The sequence below is a fragment of the Strix aluco genome, chromosome Z (assembly GCF_031877795.1).
Source record: "Strix aluco isolate bStrAlu1 chromosome Z, bStrAlu1.hap1, whole genome shotgun sequence".
Classification (NCBI taxonomy): Eukaryota; Metazoa; Chordata; class Aves; order Strigiformes; family Strigidae; genus Strix; species Strix aluco.
This window is the reverse complement of record NC_133971.1, coordinates 15741657-15754324: the sequence shown is the minus strand read 5'-3', so window position 1 is coordinate 15754324 and position 12668 is coordinate 15741657. Positions and strand designations below refer to the sequence as shown.

Here is a 12668-nt window from a genome sequence, read left to right as displayed (position 1 = left end):
ACTTTCTTACACCACCTACAAGATGTGGAAAAGTCTTTGAGAAGCACACAGATCTCAAGTCCAGTTTTGCTCAAGAAGTCTACAAAGATCTAAACATTCAAAGTCAACATGGATCTGTTCTTTAAATTCTCTACATGCATTCAGTATGCTGAAGTTTTTCTTCACACCTTCAATCTCTATCCTAGAGTTTCAAAATAAGGCCTCAAATTTTAAGATAGTAATGATTTTTTTAAAAATTAACAAAATCGCTATGAAGAGTAGGTGATTTAATAATTAGAACAAATAGACAACCACAAGCTAAAATAATCGTATAATATATTTTGCAGTCAGGTCAGGTGTTAAAAAAATGCAAAATCTGTAAGGAAGTTTCACCTGATACATTCTGTTACAGTTTCCATTCCCATTCTGCTTTCTAGCAAGCACGCCACTTCCATGGACTATCAGGAAGGATGTGAGAGCTTGTGATTCACAGCACCTGGTACATAATTAAGGTACCAAGTACTGATTGAGATTTTCCTTCCATTTTCCCCCTTTAAAATAAGTCTACTGACCAAAAAGTCTCAAGTCCTTCCTCTCCTTGGACATTCAAAGTTAAATAAGTAAAAACTGAAACAACTACATACTACTAATACTAGCTTACTCTCATACTTTAAGTCTCCACTTACAATAGCTCTTTTCAGAATCATAGAACGGCTTGGGTTGGATGGGACCTTAAAGATCACCTAGTTCCAACCTGCCTGCCACGAGTAGGGACACCTTCCACTAGATGGTCAGTGGAAGTGAAGACTCCCACATATCTGGTTTAAATCTACTGACAAGCAGCTTGTTTTCCTTAGTTATTTTTCATGGATCCTGAAGCAGAAGTCTACACCCCTAGAAACACAGAAAGAATAACTCAAACAAAATAATAGTATTTTACTAGCTTCCCCCAGTCTTTCAAAATGAAAAAGTAGAAACATAAAATCCAAATATTCTGGACCTTGTCTCCAGTGCCAGCCAGTAGTTAGCTACTAGGGAAAGAGTATAAAGAAACAAATCAAGCCTAAAGTGACATTTCCTGTGGTATACCTGCCTCTAGAAATCAAGTTAAGGACTTTTTAACACTGAAGAACAAAACTAAACATTAATGTTTAATAGACAATAGATCAGTCCCTGGCTGTGGCTGCTGCCCTTTTAAGATCCTTTACACATTTCACTTTCACATCACTTGATTTCACAATTTGCGTGTTCTGTGTAAAAATCACAGTTGTATTACTTCAAAGCTGCAGACTAAACCCAGTAGAGTTCAAAGGGGTTGAGAGAATCTTAAGGTAGAAGAAAAAAAAAAAAGTAGTTTAACTTCCTTTTCCATACCATTATGATTTACTTCCTCATTTATCTTCTTCTACTCACTTTCTCTCACCCACTTCAGCTCCCCAAGCTGAAAAGCAAAGTAACACAAGGTGGTTCAAGACAGTCAAAAAGCTGACCACTGCTGCACAGAGGTCTTCCCTCCCACCCCCCAACAGCTATGTCTCTGTCAGCACTAATGCTCAAATGATCTCTCCATGAGCCAATTCAGTTCACCAAAACAGCAGGAACTTAACACAGTAAGAAACAAAAAATCTGACAGTTTTTCTTCTGGGTTAAGAAATCGAGCAAGCTCAGCAAAAGGTTTGACTGGCATCAGAGACCAGAGAACAGAAGAGGGGGAGAGGGAGATGAGACCTCCAAATTTATAATGGCACTGCTTTCTCAAGGGTCTTCACTCCTACTCTGCTTAGGGTGCAGAGCTGCAAGTAGCTTAGGCTGTTCTAACTTCTTGCTGCTAGTGAAAGAGCCTCAAATTCCTCTCCTTTCTCACTCCCCAAAGGTACATATGTTCCCACCCTGGTCCTTATAAGTCAACAGTAGCATCATCTCCTGTAGTTTCACCATTAGCAGTAGCAAGCTAATCTACCCCTCCAATCATAAGAAGGGCACACAGTTTATCTGAAGGCTGGCAGATGAAAAAAGTACGTACAACATGCGTTTTCCAAATGCATAGTGAAATTAAGATTCTCTGTACAAGGTAGACAAAGATTCCACCCTTCTGAGCTACAGTCACAGGCAGGAAGCACTGGTGGATGCCTAGAATAAAAATAGTAAAATGGTACAAGGACAGAGCAACTACATGCAACTACTCTTTATATGTTTTCCCCAAACTCCAGCAATTGCCAACAAATCAGGTTCTACATGAGCTAGAATGACACCCATGTTCTTAAGCCACCAAATAAAGACTGCTCTCCAGCATTAGGAAAATCAACACAAGAAACACCTATCTCACTGGACTGAGCAAGTTCAGTGTAGCTCTGAAGATGAGAGGGAATTTCTCAATTTTGCTATTGAATAGCTTCACTATTGAAATGACACGCACCTCTGTTCTGGTTTCAGCTGGGATTGAGTTAATTTTTCTTCTTAGTAGCTAGAGCAGTGCTGTGTTTCGGATTCAGTACGGGATTTGATATGAGAAGAATGCTGATAATACACTGATGTTTCCAGTTGTTGCTATGAAATCAAGGACTTTCCAACTCCCCATGTCCAAGGTGTACAAGAAACTGGGAGGGACCACAGCCAGAGCACTGGACCCAAGCTGGCCATTGGAATATTCCATATCGTGTGTCTTGTTTAGTATATAGAGGAGGGTTGGTCAGGAAGCGGGGGGCTCTCTCTCTCTTCCAACGTTGCGGTTGCAGGATCTTGGCTTCTCCCGGATCACTAACCGGGAACAGGCTGGGTATCAGTCAGTGAGTGCTGAGCAACTGCATTGCGCATTACCCATTTGTACTTTCTATTATTGTTTTATTTTATGTCAATTATTAAACTGTTTTTATCTCAATCTATGAGTCTCCCTACCTTTACCCCTGAAATTCTCCCCCTCATCCCCCAGGTAAGAGTGAGTGGCTGCATGGTGTTTGGCTGCTGGCTGGGTTAAAACCATAACAATCTCTTCAAAACTAATGTTACTATTAACCATGGTATATGCTAGTATGCCATGGATTCAACCTAAGCACACAAAAAACACAAATCTGAAGCATGTATTGACTAGATAATGAAATACCTATACTGACTTAGTTCAAATCTAAAAATCCGTAATAGTGTAACTGTACAGGGTACAGCTTTTTTTTGTTATAGTATAATAAATTCCATGTATCAACACTACACACAGTTATAGCACAAGTAATTCAACAACTGCAGTAACACTGGCACTGTGCTAATCACTACCTGCAGAGCTTAAAGTATCAGGTCCCAAATCTGCAAATTACTTACATGCATTCTCAGGTTCACTAGGGCTACATAAGCACACATGCATTACAGACTAGAGCCTAAGAGGAAAAGTCAAGGAAGGTAGCTGAAGGGAGGAAAGAAATACAATATTTGACACAGTTATCACATACCATCATGTTTTCTTAGCCATAAATGACTACTTTCTGATTTGGACAGGATCTTTCAAGTTTATGCATTCATTTTCTTGATAGGGACAAAATCATCACAAAAAATAAAGTTTCTCTTTTAAGAGTCAAGATGTAACCATACACAAGCATATGCATAATCCTGCATCTACAGTTTACATAACTGAGTTACCATGACATTTCAGGTTAACTTTGCAAGCTGGCTTTTGTCAGGGATTACTACTGTGAAGACTATGGAAATCAGTTACAAGTTTTTTTTGAAGTCAGAAAATTATTTCAAGTTAAAAATTACTCAGTTTTGACATTGTTATAGCATCTTTGTTAATAGATATTTATCTGAATCTCCAGGGCTTTGCATTCTGTCCTTACTTCTCAACACAGATATTTCCCTGATCTTGCAATACATTCCTACAGATTTTTTTAAACCCTTGCCATATTAACAACTCAAGTTTCCCTTTTTTCCTGCTGAGAAAGTCTGGCTGGCTAGGGCATCCCTGAATGCCAGCAGTCAGTGGGAACACGGACAGGGGCAGAGGAATGGAAGAATCCAATAGATGCAACCAGGATGAAAGCTCTTAAATAATGGACTAGTCAAAAAGCAGAAGATGCTGGCTGGGAATCAAGATTTTGCTGAGGTACTGCAAGAAGCAACTTGGATGGTTGGAGGCAAAGAAAAGAAGGGTTACTCCATCAAGAGAGCTGAAAGAGCATTTCTGATACGCTGAAGACAAGAGTTGGAGAGTGAGGGTCTGGAGTGGCAAAAATTCTAGGAGACAATGGCATGGAATAGAATGGGACAGAAGTTCAAAGCTGTGAATGCTAAGAACTTCACTTCTAGAGAATGAAGAACAAGAAACAGAGCCTCTGTTGTGGCAACAATTAGGGTTACCACAGATCTCCATTTCATTTTCACTTCTATAACCCAGTCATCACCTTCAATCAAGACCTGTTTTGGAGAAAAAGCATAGAATCTACTTCCTCCCCTCCCTGCCACTCCCCAGGGATAACCAACTGCACTGGTTCTCATCAGGATAGAGTAAATTTTCTTCACAGTAGCTGGTATGGGGCTATGTTTTGCATTTGTGCTGGAAACTTTGTAACATGGGGATGTTTTCATTATTGCTGAGCAGTGTTTACACAGAGTCAAGGCCCCTTCTGCCTCTCACACCAACCCACCAGCGAGTAGGCTGGGGGTACACAAGAAGTTGGAAGGGGACACAGCCAGGACAGCTGATCCCCAACAGGAATATTCCATACCAGAGGATGTCTTGCTCAGCATATAAAGCTGGGGGAAGAAGGAGGAAAGGGGTGATATTTGGAGTGATGGCGTTTGTTTTCCCAAGTCGCCACTACATGTGATGGAGCCCTGCTTTCCTGGAGATGGCTGAACACCTGCCTGCCAATGGGAAGCAGCAAATTAATTCCTTGTTTTGCTTTACCCATTAAACTCTCTTTATCTCAGCCCACGTTTTTCCACTTCTACTCTTCTGATTCTCTCTCCCATTCCACCAGGGGGGAGTAAGCAAGCAGCTGTGTGGGGTTCAGTTGTCGACTGGGGTTAAATCGTGACACCAACTGGAAGTGTTACAGTAATGAGCAAAACCAAATAGAACTACAGTCATATTATGTGTGTAGGCCATTCACAATGCATCAGGAAAAAGACTTAATAGAGTTTAAAGAAAATATGATGGACCTCCTGATCCTGAATGAGATTTTCACCTATATGATAATTTAATACTACTTAACTCAAAGTCAAGCCAGGGTGGATTATGGTTCTTAGGGCAGCTGTAACTCATCTTCTGTATACAAAGCACTACCATAAATTTAATTTTTTAGTTTTTCCACAGATCCGCATTCTAATTCAGCACAAAATGGTTATTTGTAACTTTTATCCACACAGGTGAATACATGGCTCCATGCCATGACTAAGAATGCCATGAAAAAAGTACGTACAGTCAAAAACAAGACAACAGTACTACACATATGCATAATGGCACCAAACTATGGTTGCCAAGCAACTGTAATTACTATATTTCCAAACTTTTAAAAGACTGCTTAAAGAATTTAAGGTTGCAATGCAACAGTTTTCCACATGTTCTTGCTCAAAAAAATGTCTTCCTCCTTAATATTGCATCACTACTGGCATCTATGGTGATAAACATGGTGTGCAACATAGTTTTGCCAATTAAAATGATGACATCAGTAGGTTACTACGGTCACCATGGACATGCACAAGACAGTTTTGCCTCAGGGGTCTGAAGATTATTGTAAACACAAAAAAACCTCAAGATGCCAGAACCATGCATTTCACTAAAGGCTTTTTTTTCTTCTTTTTTTTAAAGGTAATGGGATGAAGGAAGGAATGCGAAGGAGGCAATCTTTTAAAGATCTGACCCTTACTAATTTAAATCTGTGAGATACTTCTAAAAAGGAACCAGTGTTTAGGTCTGCTCAAAAGGTAAAACAAATGGAATTAAAACCATTTAAAAAAACCAAACACACTATGCAATTTTCACAGCAACCACTGCACTCTTCTCCCAGCTTTTTAAGATATGTATTAGGTATTCCTGAAGTTTAAAAGAAAGCATGCATTGAAAAACACAGGGAAACAGGAACCCCTTCAAGCAAGTAGTTTTGTTTCTGGAGACTAGAGTCAACTTGCAATTACCCTTCAACTAATCACCTGGGTTGGTGATTATGTATGCCACAGATGTTAACTCGGACAGCACTATGCAAATGCAGGTACACTCTCTTCTCAGCCAGTTCACATAAAGCATTTTTTTTATGTGTGACAGAGACTAAATTAATAAGCCTACTAGATTGAAGCAGCCTTCAAATGCAGGGCCAACTCAGGACTTCCTGTATCTAACCCTGATGCCAAGAGCACTACATCTAAGTAGCTCTGGACCACAACAAGCACATTTGGCTAGCACTGAACCCAAGTTTAAGACTCCAGGACTCAGCTGGTGACAGCCCTAGACAACAGATGCACTATGCTCCTGCACTCCGAGAGGGGTTATTTAATTTGGATAGAATCAGATTGTATTCAACAGTGCATGCAGTATGTTCACCCTCCTGAAGCCCTGAGCTCTTGGATGTGCAGTGTACACACATTAAATTGCTTCATCATGCTGACTCAGTACAGCTGAGCAGCTCTGCAGATCATTCCTCAATACCTGTATAGGATATCCCAGCCTTTCCCATTCACTGAGCTAACAAGCAGTTGTTGCACACAGTCTTATAATTAATAATGAGGATAAAGGAGACATGAATTTCTTATCAATATATTGATAAAACGAATCAGAGCTAGTGCCTATGGCTAATGGGAAACAAGAAAGAAAGCAACCATAATTCATATGGTGGACAGAAGATTGAGAAAATTTGTGATTTACAGCAGAAATAGCAAATCTCTTGAGTAACCAAGAAAATGAACTTAGTTTTGTGCTTGAATTAGCAAGAGTCAACATACAGCAAGAGGAATATCTGCATTCTCTGCAATACTTCATACTTCACTTCCACAAAATATATCCTGAACTCACCAGTAAAATAATTCAATTTAAAAGAAGTGTTCAAATTTGTATTTTAAAATAGACCAATAGTTTTGTGTAACTTGCAGAACTTTCTGTGCTTGAGGGAGGTAGAAAAATCACAGTGTAAATTGCTTGGCAATATGATGATATTTTACAAAGAGAAAAAACAGTATCGACACCAGTGGAACAGGCAAAAGAACAGTCTTGGGAAGATTCCATTGTTTTAGAAAGGTGGTTTTAAAAAAGAGCTGCTTCACAAAAATCAATACACTTTCCCCATAGGTTCATGATGTAAAATTCTATAATCAAGGCTTGTAGATTTGTAATTATGGTACGTCAGCCACATTTAAACAAGAGTGTTAAAAGATTGTTAAAGTTAAACTAACACAATTGCAATGTGAATTGTCTTAGTCTCATTCTAATCTACTGGTGTCACTTCCACTTAATCAGATAGAAACCATGGGCAAATGTCAGTGCTATTTTACCATGACCCAACTTACTTTGTTTGCAGTAGTTTTTAAAATCATTGCCAATCTGAGAATAAGATACTTTTAGAAGTTTTTTTTTTAACCAATTCCCTTGCTACCCAGCAGGTTGTCTGGATTTACTTGAGAGTAAGATTATTTTGAAGGAATTAAACCAGAAGATATTGCTTGTTAGGACATAAGCAACAAATACAGCAAATGTTATTATTCATGCTCATCAAATCTACGTTTTTTGAATGACCAACTAATGAAAGTATGCAGTCACCAACAGCTTGGCTATCAGATTTGTCAAAAAAAGCAAAAGGTTCTCTCCATTCCTAGTTTAAATTTCTTTCACTGATATATAGCAATGTAATAAACATGAAGGCAAGTAGAGTACCCATGATCTACAATATAGTCTCTTGAGAGGGGTACACAAAGAATTTATGATGTACAGCTAAAAAAAATAATCCCAAAGCAGAACAGCAGCTTTGTTCTTAGTTTGAAAAAAAGTGATGAGTTAGGTAACTAGTGAGAGGAAAGACTGTGCTACAGCAGATGATTTAAAAAAAGACAAATGAAATGTCAAAAAAGCTCAATACATCCTAATGGTTCTTGACCCTTATCTTTTTTGATACACAATTATAGCCTGAGCATTGAATGTGCTTGAAAAATCAGTATTACAGCTAAATTCAAGTGCTTTTCTAAACTGCAAATGCAGAAAAAAAACTAAGCAAAATTAACTGAAGTGTTAAGTCAGTCGCTTTATGGCATGTTTAATAAGCCTCTACGTCAGTCTTTTCACACACTGGGAACAAATACCTATATAGTTGTTCTAATCCAAAATAAGAGGACAATGTTAATGTTCCTAAATTGACTCAAGCCACATGCCCACTGTAGTAGAGAGTACATAACTAGGCTTCTACTCGGAGAAGGGTGGAGTGGGACAGTCATATTCTTGTACCTGTGTGCAACCATCACAGAAGTGGAAGCTGCTGCTGTATCATATCCCCGGCAGGGAATTTCCAAACATTCCTTTTCTGCACACCCCTCCCCGCCCCCCCTTTTAAGTTACCTTCACTCACAGCATGCCAGAGTAACTTTGATGTGCATATTGTTACCACACAACAAACATAAGCTAAGTTTACTTGCTTATTCACACAATCATTCTCCAAAAGCAAACTTGAAACCTGTTGATGGCATTTGTATCACTTCCCCAAATGTTTCATCCCTTGCTTCGTACTAGCCCTGAAACACATACAGTTGTGTGGTGAACTGGTCCAGGAAGGCCTCACCCTTCAAAATAACTTTTTTTTTTTTCAGTCCTGGTTATTTTTCAGTGGATCAGCTCCCTGAAATATACAGATAGGTGGCCACACAAGTCCTTCTGCAGGGCACAAAGAAGGAGGCTATAATACAGTCCCTCAGACTTAAGATTAGCTTAAGCCATCATGGACCAAGACTTCTCTTGTCACAAGTGGATATTGTTTCAGCTCAGAGGAATGCCCACCTATACAGTACCTCTGAAACGTACTGTAACTCATTAAGCATTGTTTTTAAGAGGCCACAGAATTTGTATTATGCTCACAAAACAAATTCTCAGAAATAGTCAGACTTTGCCTGGACTTGTCTTGGCTAGCCTAGAGCTTTTTTTACGTGTTTAAGTTTAACCACTGTTATGACTAGGCAACAATTACCTGCTTTGTTTTAATTTTTACTCAGCTTTGTACAATCATGTGGTATAATGCTATTGTATTGATTTTTGTTACTAACAAAAATGAGCTATTTCTGACTTAGAATAAAAAAAGCAGCATAAAATACCAAATCTGATGAGAGCAGGAAGATGGGATGATAGCAGAGCCCTTGAAAACACAGGCACAGGAACATGCTGAAATGCTCTGGTACTATAAACAACTCACCAATAGTCAAATATTGGTCAAAGGAATGAAACCCTGAAAGATGTCTAAAACCAGTTTTAGGATAACAAAGAAAAACTGTTCAACACATGTGAAACACACCTTATGCAGTAAATTCAGATAAAATGTGGAGCACAAAACAATGAAGAAAAACTATGATGTGAATTTTAATATGCATTTTTAAATGCAGACTCTGAGAAGTACAAAACAACCACCATCACACTCCTCTCAACAAAGGATGTGAGATGCTGAGGACTTGCTTGAATTTGTCCCCTCCCCCCCACTGAAGCACTGGCCTTAGGACCCAGAGGGCCAGCAAAAAGGTGAATATAAAACATCAGGGAAAGGGTAGTATTAAAACCAAACCCAAAACATTAGAAACCGCATATGCTAATTTTGACTGTCTATAATTTGAACTTTGTTAGTATTACTGTAACTGAACTAATATTCAGTGGGAATTTAAGTAACCAACTCTAACTTGGAAGCAACAAGCTTGTAACAAAATCAAAACCAGCATCCATGGATTTCCCTAAATCCATTGAAGAAACAGAAGAGCCACACTATGCAGTAAAGCAATTGCTCACACAGGACAACAAACTACTAAACTTAAATCTCTGGCTCTCAGCTCTCTCAGATTCAGTTAAAATGCAGAAGCGGACAAATGGAGAAAAAGAACATGCAAGCTGATCTCCAAGCTAGAAACACTAGGGACAGTGGCACATAGACACTGAGCTAGCTCCACATGCAGTTATCTGCATAACCATGCGGGCATCATTAGGTCAATTCGATGTCTGAGAGGACACAGCCACATAGTACAGCATTCACTATGTGAACATGCAGGCCTACACCAGCTCTGCTGGGGTCTCCACACAGTTGCTTGTTGCCTAGTAAAGACCTTCCCCTCATTGTTCCTCAATCTATGAATGTGAGGAAAAATCTTGTTCAGGTAACTTTTGTGATGATTTATCGTTAAGCAATGGTCACCTGAAATGCTATTCAGTACTATCACAGAGTTCTCTCAGTAAAACTATCAAACAGCAGCAATAAGCCAGTAGTGAAACCTCTATAAATTACATATTCTACAAAAGTAAAGCTGTGTCTTATTAGATACAACAGCTTTCCAAAAGTCTCTAGACAAGTTATATGTTTAGCTAACGAAAATAATACACAGTCTGTAAAAACATTAACCTCAGTAATTCTAGTCTTCCCATACCTCAGAATACTTTGTCTATAAGAACTGGCACAAAACACTATCTGCTTAAAAACGCACAGAGGGCAATGTTACTGCCCAGCAAAGCCAGTAACCATAATACGGGTCATGAATGGGACCCAAAGCAAAAGGCAGTCACCAAGCCACTCAATGAGACCACACTAAAGCTTTCTAGCTTAAAAATAATGCACAAGTTCATGATTTGCACATCCTGCATAGTGACAGAAAACATGACCTTACAATTACATAATCAATTTCTTGCTTGCAGCAGTGCTTGAGAACTGCTCCCCATCTGGGGAGCATCTAGGAACTCAAAAGTGCCTTTACCTAGCATAAACAGAGTAATAAATCTGTACCCATTTTACTTTTCTAGTCTTTAAGTCCAACCTTTCAAACCTAATCAGGTAATAGAAAGTGTGACCATCTTACTGTTAGCCTTTTACTAACCGAAATTAGGTAAGTCATAATACAAAGCTGACCGTATGAAATCGGACTATTTAACATTCTGATCTGGCACACATACTAATTCCTGTCTCTGCCTGAGCCAACCCAGTCTTTGTAGGGTGTAGCCTTCATAAAACCCCCCGTGACCACATACTTAACATCAAAGCCATGTGTTTGCAGTCATAGTAAGAGGAATTCTGATAGATAAGCTGCAATTTTTCTTAAAAATTTAGACTGCGTTCAAACTAGGCAAAATCGAGACTCGGGTGATGAATTTACCCTCGTTTTTGCAGCAATAACGGAAATAACCCATTCAACAGTTGTTTCGGTAAAACAGGTAAGACTTCATGCCTCGGCAAAGTATCCGGCGAGCCTGCACTGCTTGCTGACGGGGCAGCGTGACTTCTCTTGCCTCTCAATATGGCTAACACAGGACAAAAATCCCCGTTTAATTGTCGTCTCGGCAAGGAAAGGCCTGTTCCTGACGACGGTGCGCGAGAGGCAGAAGCCAGTAGCCACGGCAGAACTTGTGCCACGGCCACCCGCCGGCCCCACCCAGGGCAACAACACCGCCGCCACCTCCCCGGCCGCGCAGCAGGCACGGCCGGCAACGCACGAAGCCGCTGCTGGCAGCTCCTCCGCCCGGCCCGGCCGAGCGCCCGGAGGCCGCGGCAAGGCCGCCTCTCCGCTCAGGACGCAGAGCCCGTAGCAGAGCAGGGCCCAACCCGCTCTCCGCTCGCCCCCTCGGGACCGCCCTCGGCCTCCCCTACCGGCTCCCAGCGGCCAAGGCGGCGCGCGGCGGGACAGGGGCCCGACGCCCACCCCCATCCCGCGCGCACTCACCGCCTCACGACGCCGGCCTTGATCTTGATCTGCCTGAGGCGCGGGTCGGCCATGGCGGGCAGCGGCGCGGGCCCGGGCCCACCGGCGCAGGTGCGGAGCGCTCAGAATGGACGGCGCAGCGCCCTGCGCAGCCCGACCCCGCGCATGCGCCGAGCCGCCAGACTGCGCGGCGCCACCGGGCGCGGGGGTGGGGCTTCGCGCTCCCCTCCCCCCGGCCCGGCGGAGGCGTCCGGCCTGCGGAGTGGCAGCGGCGTCCCTGCAGCGGCTGGCGGGGCCGGGCCGGGCCAGGCCGGGTGCGGAGCGGCCCCCGCGGGGCTGTGGCGCCCCTCGAGCCTCCTTCGCCATTTGTTCGCAAGCACGCACGCAGACAACGTGCGAATCCACCCTCAGATGCGGCAACCGGAGTTGCTCTGAGGTAGCGTGACTGGTACCGAGCTGGTGTCACGGGGTGGGGTGTGGCTGGTACCCCCCTGCTCCCGACCCCGGTGATGTCAGCACAGCGGGAACTCCGGCGGGCGGGGACGCCTCCACCGCCGCCTGCTTCCTCCGAGGACTGAGGGAGTGACTATATATGGTTTTCGAGTCTAGATTATGATTGTTATATTGATACAGCAAACCAAGATCCAACCCGATCTGCAGAGGGTCCAGGTGGTTAGAAACCATGAGTTGTGTTATAAAATTCTGTATTACACTACTTATAAATTGTACTACACTGATTCCACTTGTAGATATCCTGTGCCGTTCTAATCTTAAATTCTGTGGTATACAAATCATAAAATTCTGTTAAGAAAATAAAGCTTTAATTTTAAGTACAACTTAGCGCTGTCATC

At 41.7% G+C, this 12668-nt stretch overlaps 1 protein-coding gene across 1 annotated transcript in view; it reads right to left on the bottom strand.

Annotated features, from left to right (window-relative positions):
- The window catches only part of TBCA (tubulin folding cofactor A), a 31495-nt gene extending 19297 nt beyond the window's left edge, over positions 1 to 12198 (bottom strand). The window contains 3 exon segments of the mRNA XM_074813713.1: positions 11839 to 11893; positions 11896 to 11961; positions 11964 to 12198. Coding sequence (XP_074669814.1) covers positions 11839 to 11893; positions 11896 to 11961; positions 11964 to 12183 — 341 coding nt within the window. The 5' untranslated portion in view covers positions 12184 to 12198.
- Between the last annotated feature and the right edge of the window lie 470 nt (positions 12199 to 12668).